The sequence below is a fragment of the Hyla sarda genome, chromosome 10, assembly GCF_029499605.1.
Source record: "Hyla sarda isolate aHylSar1 chromosome 10, aHylSar1.hap1, whole genome shotgun sequence".
Taxonomy (NCBI): Eukaryota; Metazoa; Chordata; class Amphibia; order Anura; family Hylidae; genus Hyla; species Hyla sarda.
This window is the reverse complement of record NC_079198.1, coordinates 83,602,636-83,614,712: the sequence shown is the minus strand read 5'-3', so window position 1 is coordinate 83,614,712 and position 12,077 is coordinate 83,602,636. Positions and strand designations below refer to the sequence as shown.

General features: G+C 47.1%; 1 protein-coding gene across 1 annotated transcript in view; it reads right to left on the bottom strand.

The window, feature by feature from the left end:
* LOC130293216 (uncharacterized) overlaps window positions 1-11,565 on the bottom strand; it is a 51,691-nt gene extending 40,126 nt beyond the window's left edge. Inside the window, exons 1-2 of the mRNA XM_056541718.1 lie at window positions 11,455-11,565; window positions 9,019-9,091 (exon numbers count right to left, since the gene is read on the bottom strand). Coding sequence (XP_056397693.1) covers window positions 9,019-9,091; window positions 11,455-11,565 — 184 coding nt within the window. The remainder of the gene's footprint in view (window positions 1-9,018; window positions 9,092-11,454) is intronic.
* Between the last annotated feature and the right edge of the window lie 512 nt (window positions 11,566-12,077).

Below are 12,077 nucleotides of genomic sequence, written 5' to 3'. Positions count from 1 at the left end.
TGTGTATGACGGTTTTCTCACAATTCTTATGTGATTTTCATCCCAATATTTATTTTTAACAGCATACAAAATGACTGCTGTCTCGGATTTTTCCCAGCTTGCAATGCAGTCGAGACCTGACTCACTAGTCAGCTGATGACAGGGAGCCTGTCTACTTCAATGGGTGGAGAGAGCAATCTGCAAGTAATGCAACAGCTGGAGGCACCCTGATTGAAAACCACAGGTCTGCAGCTCATTTATGTTTCAATGGGTGGGGTAGCTGATGTGTGGGAAGAAAACTGAAAACAGGAAATACAAGTTCACAGAAAGCTAGTCACAGTGTTCTGGTAATCTCACAGCATAGCCATTTAGCCCAAGACACATGCAGATCCCTCCTAAGCATGTCCATTACTGTCTGCCAGGTACGTACTAAAATCACCTTATGCTGGATAACCCCTTTAACAGCATTTAAAGATATGCTTTATAGCAAGCCCCATGAACATAGGCATTAATAGATTGACCCAAAACCTATTCATAGACATGATCTGTGACCTGTGCAGAGGTCATTCTACAGGGGGCTGATCTCTGAAAATTAACTATTGTGAATGGTGGTAGATCCTGTGGTATCTTGCTAGAGGTGCCATCTTTTTTTGTCATTCCATATGGGATAAGTAGTACACTGCTGGAAAACGGATCTCTACAAAACACAAATACTTTTTATGAGGCCTAATAGCTAGACTTAAAACAGAATTGTTTTATAATATAAATAGTGAAATTAAAAATTAAAAAAGTCACCAAAAATGTTTAAAGAAATATGTCGGCCTTAAAGGGTTTATCCACCATAAGGGGATTTTAGTACGTACCTGGCAGGCAGTAATGGACATTCTTAGGAAGGATCTGCGCTTGTCTTGGGGCTGAATGTCTATGTCACGATTCGGCTGGCTGGAGGTGGATCCTCTGTGGCAGAGAGGGATTGGCGTGGACCGTGTCGGTGGACCGGTTCTAAGTTGCTACTGGTATTCACCAGAGCCCGCCGCAAAGCGGGATGGTCTTGCAGCGGCGGTAGCAACCAGGTCGTATCCACCGGCAACTGACTGACTGCTGAGATAAGCGCGGTACAAGGGAGTAGACAAGAGCAAGGTCGGACGTAGCAGAAGGTCAGGGCAGGCAGCAAGGATCGTAGTCAGGGGCAACGGCAGGAGGTCTGGAACACAGGCTAGGAACACACAAGGAAACGCTTTCACTGGCACAATGGCAACAAGATCCGGCGAGGGAGTGCAGGGGAAGTGAGGTATAAGTAGGGAGTGCACAGGTGAGGATACTGATTAGGCCTGCCTCGCCAATCAGTGGCGCAGTGGCCCTTTAAATTGCAGAGACCCGGCGTGCGCGCGCCCTAAGGAGCGGGGCCGCGCGTGCGGGGACAACACAGACGGGGAACGGGTCAGGTACGGGAGCCGAGATGCGCATCGCGAGCGGGCGCGTCCCGCATCGCGAATCGCATCCCGGCTGGGAGCAATATCGCAGCGCACCCGGTCAGTAGGTCTGACCGGGGCGCTGTGAATAAGAGAACGCTGCAAGCGCTCCGGGGAGGAGCGGGGACCCGGAGCGCTCGGCGTAACAGTACCTCCCCCCTTGGGTCTCCCCCTCTTCTTGGAGCCTGAGAACCTGAGGATAAGACTTTTGTCCAGGATGTTGTCCTCAGGTTCCCAAGATCTCTCCTCTGGGCCGCAATTCTCCCAGTCAACCAAAAAGAATCTTTTACCTCTGACTGTTTTGGATGCTAGAATCTCCTTCACCGAAAAGACGTCAGATGACCCGGAAACTGGAGTGGGAGAAACAACTTTGGGAGAGAAGCGGTTAAGGATGAGTGGTTTAAGGAGAGAGACATGGAAGGCATTGGGAATACGGAGAGAAGGAGGAAGAAGGAGTTTGTAAGAGACAGGGTTGATCTGGCACTTGACTTTGAAAGGACCAAGATAACGTGGTCCCAGTTTATAACTGGGGACACAAAAGCGGACATACTTAGCGGAGAGCCATACCTTGTCTCCGGGAGCAAAAATGGGGGGAATTCTTCTTTTCTTATCAGCATATTTTTTCATCCGGGATGAAGCCTGTAAAAGAGAATTTTGGGTTTCTTTCCATATGGTGGAAAGGTCTCGAGTCACTTCATCAACAGCGGGCAAACCAGAGGGCATGGGAGTGGGGAGGGGAGGAAGAGGGTGACGGCTGTACACCACGAAGAATGGGGATTTAGCAGAGGATTCGGAGACTCTGAAATTGTATGAGAATTCGGGCCATGGTAGAAGATCTGCCCAGTCATCCTGGCGGGAGGAAACAAAATGTTGCAAATAGTCACCCAGGACCTGATTAATTCTTTCTACTTGCCCATTGGATTGAGGATGATAAGAAGAAGAGAAGTTTAATTTGATCTTGAGCTGCTTACAGAGGGCCCTCCAGAATTTAGACACAAATTGAACGCCTCTATCCGAGACAATATGCGTGGGCAACCGGTGAAGGCGAAAAATGTGTATAAAAATTGCTTCGCCAACTGAGGCGCCGAAGGAAGGCCTGGAAGAGGGATAAAATGTGTCATCTTGGAGAATCGATCAACGACCACCCAAACAACTGTGTTGCCATGGGATAAAGGCTCGTCAGTAATAAAGTCCATACCAATCTGTTACCAAGGTTGTTCAGGAACAGGCAGAGGATGAAGGAGACCAGCAGGCTTCTGGCGAGGGGTCTTATCCCGGGCACAGACAGTACAAGCCCGCACAAAATCAACAACATCAGTCTCCAGAGTAGGCCACCAATAAAATCGAGAGATGAGTTGGATGGATTTTTTGATGCCAGCATGGCCTGCGAGGTGGGAGGAGTGTTCCCACTTGAGAATCCCGAGGCGCTGGCGTGGAGAAACGAAGGTCTTCCCTGGAGGAGTTTGTCTGATGGAAGCTGGAGAAGTGGAGATCAGACAGTCCGGAGGAATGATGTGTTGCGGGGAGGCTTCCACTTCAGAGGCATCTGAAGAACGAGAGAGGGCATTGGCCCTAATGTTCTTGTCAGCAGGGCGAAAATGAATTTCAAAGTTAAAACGGGCAAAGAACAATGACCACCTAACCTGGCGAGGGTTCAGCCGTTGGGCAGACTGGAGATAACAGAGATTCTTGTGGTCAGTGTATATAATAACTGGATATTTGGATCCCTCCAGCAGGTGCCTCCATTCCTCAAGCGACAATTTTATGGCCAGTAATTCTCGATCACCAATGGAGTAGTTTTTCTCCGCCGGAGAGAAGGTCCTAGAAAAAAAACCACAAGTAACAGCATGCCCGGAAGAATTTTTTTGTAGAAGAACTGCTCCAGCTCCCACCGAGGAGGCGTCTACCTCCAATAAGAAGGGTTTAGAAGGGTCAGGTCTGGAGAGTACGGGAGCAGAAGAAAAGGCAGACTTGAGATGTTTAAATGTGTCTTCCGCTTGAGGAGACCAGGACTTAGGATTGGCGTTTTTCTTGGTTAGAGCCACGATAGGAGCCACAATAGTGGAAAAGTGTGGAATAAATTGTCTGTAATAATTGGCGAACCCCAAGAAACGTTGGATAGCACGGAGTCCGGAGGGGCGTGGCCAATCCAATACGGCAGATAGTTTATCTGGGTCCATTTGTAGTCCCTGGCCAGAGACTAAGTATCCTAGGAAAGGAAGAGACTGACATTCAAAGAGACATTTTTCCATTTTGGCATATAATAGATTGTCCCGAAGTCTCTGAAGAACCATGCGGACATGCTGGCGGTGTTCTTCTAGGTTAGCAGAAAAAATCTGAATATCGTCCAGGTAAACCACAACACAGGTATATAGAAGATCACGAAAAATTTCATTTACAAAGTCTTGGAAGACGGCAGGGGCGTTGCAAAGGCCAAAGGACATAACCAGATATTCAAAGTGTCCATCTCTGGTGTTAAATGCAGTCTTCCATTCGTCCCCCTCCCTGATGCGGATGAGATTATAAGCACCTCTTAAGTCCAGCTTGGTAAAGATGTGGGCGCCTCGTAGGCGGTCAAAGAGTTCCGAGATAAGAGGTAGGGGGTAGCGTTTTTTTACAGTGATTTTATTAAGTCCGCGGTAATCAATGCAAGGGCGTAGGGAGCCGTCTTTTTTGGAAACAAAAAAAAATACAGCTCCAGCAGGGGAGGAGGACTTGCGGATAAACCCCTTTTTTAAGTTCTCTTGGATGTACTCCGACATGGCTTGAGTTTCCGGAGCAGACAGAGGATAGATTCTGCCCCGAGGTGGAGTAGTACCCGGGAGGAGGTCAATAGGACAGTCATAAGGCCTGTGAGGAGGCAAAGTCTCTGCTTGTTTTTTGCAAAAAACATCAGCATAATCCAGATAGGCCTTGGGAAGACCAGATACCGGGGGAACCACAGGGTCTTGATTGTGAGTACTGGGAGTCCTTGTGGCAAGATGTACCCCAGTTCTTGATCTCCCCTGTGGTCCAATCAAGGGTTGGGGAATGGCGTTGAAGCCACGGTAATCCAAGAAGAATTTCTGAAGTGCAGTTAGAGAGGACCAAAAATAAAAAATTTTCGTGATGGGGTCCGATGCACATTAAGAGAGGTTCCGTGCGGTAACGCACGGTACAGTCCAATCTTTCATTATTAACAGAGTTAATGTAGAGGGGTCTGGTGAGACTGGTCACCGGGATGTTGAACCTGTTGATGAGAGAGGCCAAAATAAAATTTCCTGCAGATCCGGAATCCAAGAAGGCCATAGCTGAGAAGGAGAAGGTAGAAGAAGAAATCCGCACAGGCACAGTAAGATGTGGAGAAGCAGAGTTCACATCAAGAGCTGTCTCACCTTTGTGCGGAGTCAGCGTGCTTCTTTCCTGGCGAGGAGGACGGATAGGACAATCCTTCAAGAAATGTTCGGTACCGGCACAGTACAGGCAAAGGTTCTCCATGTGGCGTCGCGTCCTCTCTTGAGGTGCCAAGCGAGACCGGTCAACTTGCATAGCCTCCATGGCGGAAGGCACAGGAACGGATTGCAGAGGACCAGAGGAGAGAGGAGCCGGGGAGAGAAACCGCCTCGTGCGAACAAAGTCCATATCCTGGCGGAGCTCCTGACGCCTTTCGGAAAAACGCATGTCAATGAGGGTGGCAAGATGAATAAGTTCATGCAGGTTAGCAGGAATTTCTCGTGCGGCCAGCACATCTTTAATGTGACTGGATAGGCCTTTTTTAAAGGTCGCACAGAGGGCCTCGTTATTCCAGAATAATTCGGAGGCAAGAGTACGGAATTGGATGGCGTACTCGCCAACAGAAGAATTACCCTGGACCAGGTTCAGCAGGGCAGTCTCAGCAGAAGAGGCTCGGGCAGGTTCCTCAAAGACACTTCGGATCTCCGTGAAGAAGGAGTGTACAGAGGCAGTGACAGGATCATTGCGGTCCCAGAGCGGTGTGGCCCATGACAGGGCTTTCCCAGACAGAAGGCTGACTACGAAAGCCACCTTAGACCTTTCAGTTGGAAACTGGTCCGACATCATCTCCAAATGCAGGGAACATTGCGAAAGAAAACCACGGCAAAACTTAGAGTCCCCATCAAATTTATCTGGCAAAGATAATCGGAGGCTGGATGCAGCCAATCGCTGCGGAGGAGATGCAGGAGCTGGCGGAGGAGATGATTGCTGAAACTGTGGTAGTAGCTGCTGTAGCATCACGGTCAGTTGAGACAGCTGGTGGCCTTGTTGCGCTATCTGTTGCGACTGCTGGGCGACCACCGTGGTGAGGTCGGCGACAACTGGCAGCGGGACCTCAGCGGGATCCATGGCCGGATCTACTGTCACGATTCGGCTGGCTGGAGGTGGATCCCCTGTGCCAGAGAGGGATTGGCGTGGACCGTGTCGGTGGATCGGTTCTAAGTTGCTACTGGTATTCACCAGAGCCCGCCGCAAAGCGGGATGGTCTTGCAGCGGCGGTAGCAACCAGGTCGTATCCACCGGCAACGGCTCAACCTCTCTGACTGCTGAGATAAGCGCGGTACAAGGGAGTAGACAAGAGCAAGGTCGGACGTAGCAGAAGGTCAGGGCAGGAAGCAAGGATCGTAGTCAGGGGCAACGGCAGGAGGTCTGGAACACAGGCTAGGAACACACAAGGAAACGCTTTCACTGGCACAATGGCAACAAGATCCGGCGAGGGAGTGCAGGGGAAGTGAGGTATAAGTAGGGAGTGCACAGGTGAGGATACTGATTAGGCCTGCCGTGCCAATCAGTGGCGCAGTGGCCCTTTAAAGACCCGGCGCGCGCGCGCCCTAAGGAGCGGGGCCGCGCGCGCCGGGACATCACAGACGGGGAACGGGTCAGGTACGGGAGCCGAGATGCGCATCGCGAGCGGGCGCATCCCGCATCGCAAATCGCATCCCGGCTGGGAGCAATATCGCAGCGCACCCGGTCAGTAGGTCTGACCGGGGCGCTGTGAATAAGAGAACGCTGCGAGCGCTCCGGGGAGGAGCGGGGACCTGGAGCACTCAGCGTAACAGTCTATGTCATGAGATTACCATAACACCGTGGCTAGCTTTTTGTGAACTAGTATTTCCTGTTTGACTTTTCTTTTTTTTTACTACAAATCCCACAATGCCATTTTCCTCCCTCCCACACATCAGCCACCCCACCAAATGAAGCATAAAAGCTGCATCCATCAAAAGACCTGTGGTTTTCAATCATGGTGCCTACAGCTGTTGCATTAGTTGCAGTCCCACCAAGCGATCCCTCTACCCATTGAAGCAGACAGGCTCCCTGTCATCAGCTGACTAGTGAGTCAGGTCTCAGCCGCATTGCAAGCTGGGAAAAATCTGAGACAACAGTAATTTTGTATGCTTGTAAAAATAAATATTGGGGTGAAAAATCACAGAAGAATTGGGAGAAAACCATCACACACAGGTACAGACACTATTTTATGAACTACACTAACTTTACAGCCCCTGTAGCATAGTTAAATAAAAAAAAAATCCTGGAATACCCCTTTAAAAACTTAATTTCCATAATAAAATATTTTGTGATGATACATTTCCTTTAAATACAAAGAAACAATGTTGAACTAAATTAGGCTGGGTTCACACCTCGTTTTGTACTTACGGCTCCCGTATACGGCTGGGAGGAGGGGTGGGCGGGGCTTAATCGCGGCGCCCGCACTCAGCCGTATAGGGGAACCGTATTTAATGCATGTCTATGAGCCGACCGGATTGAACTGCAGCCTCCGGTCGGCTGCGTTTTCGGCCGTATGCGGTTTCCCGACCGCAGGCAAAAACGTGGTCGACCGCTCCGGTCGGCTCATAGACATGCATTAAATACAGTTCCCCTATATGGCTGAGTGCGGGCGCCGTGATTAAGCCCCGCCCACCCCTCCTCCCAGCCGTATACGGGAACCGTAGGTACAAAACGAGGTGTGAACCCAGCCTTACACAATTAAAAGTAATATTTCTAGATGAGTCACTTCTTATGAACCCCAAGGTCAAAACTCAGATTAGTGACTCTCTGACTCAAACCCTACATGGGCATGGTCTGTCCATAAGGCCTGCATCAGAGGTAGATTTATTGCCATAGCTTTGGGCATCAAAAAAGAGCAGGAAAGATACCAGACCACTCTTGGACAAATAACACACCAACATAACCCTTCTCTATACCTCTATAAAGCTTTACAGAACACCAGGATTCAGCTGAATGCTGTACTCTCCCAACGGTGGAGAAGGCATTGATTTGGACCAGAGTGTCCCATTATTTCTTTGCTAACAAAACTGATCAGCTGTTCGTATGCGAAACCAGAAACATTTCCTTAATTTAACCACAGTGTCTGGTTAAGGCCTGGTTTGTGTACTTCCCACCCTCACCCTGTGGATAGAGGATAAGTGTCTAACACTGCAGTACTCCGTTACAACTACTTGAATACATTCCTAACAGTGTGTTATAAACGGGTTTAGGGGCTTATTTTATTGTCGGTTCAAGTCAAACCGAGCCAAAAAGAACTCGCGATTTCTGAAAAGTTCGGTGAGTCCGGTGAACCAAACTTTTCAAAACTTCACTTAAAGGGGTACTCCGCCCCTGGCATCTTATCCCCTATCCAAAGGATAGGGGATAAGATGTCAGATCGCCGTGGTCCCGCTGCTGGGGACCCCGGGGATCTCCGCTGCGGCACCCCGCCATCATTACTGCACAGAGCGAGTTCGCTCTGTGCGTAATGACGGGCGATACAGGGGCCGGAGCAGCGTGACATCATGGCTCCGCCCTTCATGACATCACGGCCCGTCCCCTTAATGCAAGTCTATGGCAGGGGGCGTGACGACCGCCACGCCCCCTCCCATAGACTTGTATTGACGGGGCGGACCGTGATGTCACGAGGGGCGGAGCCGTGACGTAACGATGCTCCGGCCCCTGTATTGCCCATCATTACGTGCAGAGCGATCTCGATCTGCGCAGTAATGATAGCGGGGTGCTGCAGCAGCGATCCCCGGGGTCCCCTGGGGATCCCTAGGGGATAAGATGTCTAGGGGCGGAGTACCCCTTTAAGTCTAGTCATGAAACTAACCATCAGTTTTTTGTACATAAAGAGTTACAGCTCTCGAAACATTTTAGCTTCGATTTCACCCAAATAAGGACATTAATATACTGTACAATCAATTACAAGCCATAGGATTAATGTGGGCTTAGAGGCATGAGGCATCAGACTATGGAATCTCTTTGTAGTCCCCATAAATTGCAATGTATTCCACATGGATTCCAACAAAAAATCAACAGCTGACAATGGGATTCTGCTGCACTGGAATTTATGAGCATAACTGCTAAGCGAAATTATGCTCTTAGGGTGAACCCAGCCTAAGAAGCATTACATATTCCCACTAGTCATTTGCAAATACACTACCTGCTGAAATCCAGAGTTTAGAACATCCCCCTCCCATATTAAAGCATATGGTAGGTACATGTTGATGCAGAGCGTGAGAAACCAGGTTAACTTATCATGAAATATATAGCTTACATATTAATCATATGGTTAAGCAGGTACCTGTGTTGGTGAACTGTGTTGATGGTGAGAAAAAATCTGTAATTTTCATCAGTCTCTTCACCTGGTCATATAGCTTGAAAATAAAATATATGAAAAGTAATAAGATCAGGGATAGCAAAAGTTCAAGAAATTCTTAGTTTACAGTAATAAAAATGCTTGGTGTCTGCTACCATGGGTATATATGTGATTGTTCCTTCTAGAACTGGACTCATACGGCAAAAACTTTGACCTCATCAGCTTTGTAAATGGTTTAATGTGTTAGGAATACAGAAACTTGTTGCAAGGGCCAAAAATATACCTTTTTATAGTATACTGCTTGGTAAAGGATGTTTTTCTTTCCATAAAAGGAGGGTTGGCTATGCTTCTTCAGCATAAGATATAGCACTGGGCATATTTGGCATAAGCCCTAGATTTTTTGACTCCCCAGATAAGCATAACTGTCAACAGTATCTGTGTCCTCAAGATAAAGTCACAGTTGCATGCAGTGGTAGACTGACAGGGTTAGGAACCCCTCTTTTAGCCTTTTGGCACTGCTGCAATGTGATTGTGGGGTGCTGCTGGGTTGCCATATCAATCAGGAGGTCTAACATAGGTCCCCTTACCTGCCACATAAGGGAGCCTAATAGGCAGCTGGATCACTGAGAGGCATTTTATAATCCACTGCACAACCTATTCTATAGATCTGTTGCATTCAGGGCCAGATTAAGGCTGCCTGGAAGCCCCAGAACAAGCCCCCCAAGACAGTCCCTCCCTCCACTCCCACTGAAACTTGTTCCCCTCCCACTGAGACTTGTTGCCAGCTAGCAGTGGTGGACTGACAACTCATGGGGCCCCCCATGCACCCACACCCATATAGATGCCTTGCCCACATACAATAAATACATTTTTCAATCCTTAAGAAAATACAGCAAAATAACACAATTTTGCAAAGTTTTTGGGGGTGTGTGTTTGTTTCTACGCAATATATTTTATTGTTAAAATTACACATTATTTTCATTCTGTAGGTCCATATGATTATAACAATACCCAATTAATGTAGGTTTTGTTATATTTTTCTACTTTTTGTGAGAAAATTAACATGCATAACATTTTCCAATTCTTAATCCTATAACACTTAAATTTTTCCGTATACAAGGCTATATGAGAGACCATTTTTTATGTCATGATTTGTAGATTTTATCGGTTTCATTTTTGTTTAGATGGGAATTTTTGATCACTTTTTTATAAAAATTCTAGACTTTTTTTTTTTTACATTTACACCATTCACTGTCGTCACCTAATCTCACCACTGACATCACCCCCTGACTTCACCGGTGACATCACCCCTGATATCACCACTAAGTGCTCACTGACATAAACCCCAACAAGTAATGTAATGCATGTACACAGTGATCCCACCAGCAGAATAGTGAGTACAGCTCTGTGCTGTGTGTGAGTGTCTGATACTACTATATGACTTGAAGGGGTACTCCGGCTTTAAAAATGTTTTCAAAATCCTGCCCCAGCTGCCAGCATGTAAAGAAAAAAACCCTGCACGAACCTCCCGCAGCTTCCTCGGTGCCTCTCTTCTATCCTGCTCTGCCTCCACTGCGGTCCTCTTTCTGGTTGTCCTGGGTCAACTCGTCAGATTGTAACTTAGCTGATCGTCAACTGCAGCAGTGTCTCGCCTAAGCCAGCGATTGACTACATGGCAGTGTGACATATTAGGCCAGGGCACCAGGAAAAGGACTGGGGTCAGGGCTCCATATGTCACACTGCCAGAGTCGAGACACTGCTGCGGTCGACGATCAGCTAAGCTACAATCCGACGAATCGACCCAGGGCAACCAGGAAGAAGATCGCATCGGAGGACGGGAGCAGGATAATGGGTAACCAGCAGGAGGTAAATCCAGGTTGTTTTTATAATTGCCGGATGGATGGGCAAGATTTTTTTTTTCCCCAAGTACCCCTACCATAATACCCACAGCAAAACCTCTCCAAAAGACCATCTCTTCAAGAAGTCCCCCACTTTGTCCAGACCAGTTCTTGACAGGGTGGGGGACTTCTTGAAAAGGAGAAGAGGAGAGTTATTTGAGAAGACAATGCTTTTTAATGCAATTTTTCCTAAAAGCGGTTTCATCTTGGAGAGATTAATAGGGCTGCATTCACAAACCTAAGCTTTGGGCCCGAACAGGGAGCAAGAGGGCCTATCCCTGTCATGGCTATGCGAATTTGGGTGTTCTGCATTCTGTATTCATTTAGGATTCTAGATGTCAAAAAGAAACTCCAGCTTTAGTTCTGACATCCAAGAAGAATAAACGGTCTATATAGAAGCTGGCACATTTGAATGTCACATGTCCCCCCCCTTTCCAGGTCACATATCCCCGACCAAAAAAACAAAGAGAGAGAGGGAGAGAAAGAAACAAAATCCCTGTAAACTATTAAGCATTAATCTTACATTGTCTGCTTCTGGGAGATCGAGGAGAAGGAAAGAGGCCTTTAGTTTCACTTTCACACAGAATGAGTCAGCTGACTGTTCCCACCCCACACGTAGCAGATTATTGTACATTTATCTTATGTACTTTATACAGAACAATACATAGATACAATGGCAATGGAAATATTCATTTTAATCTTTTATCAGCTTTATTTTTGTACTTTAAAGGCAGCACATTGTTTTTTGTTTACCACTTACTCAGTGGTTGTATTTCATTTTTTAAATGTTTTATATTATACTGTTGAAGTTCTGATGCGCTCAATGTTTATACAAACAAAATAGTATTTTTTTTTGTACATATAGGTCAGTGTTTCCCTAACCAGGATGCCTCCAACTCGTGCTAAACTACAATTCCCAGCATGCTGGGAGTTGTAGTTTTGCAACAGCTGGAGGCACCCTCCTTAGGAAGCACTGATTTTGTATATAGTTATAGGTATATAGTTATAGGCTATCTATATATATAAAACTCAACGTGTGTGTGTGTATGTATGTATATATATATGTATGTTCCACAAAAACTTCCAAACAGCTAAAGATATTAACATGAAACTTGTCACATGTTACTTATATGTCAGCAACAAACA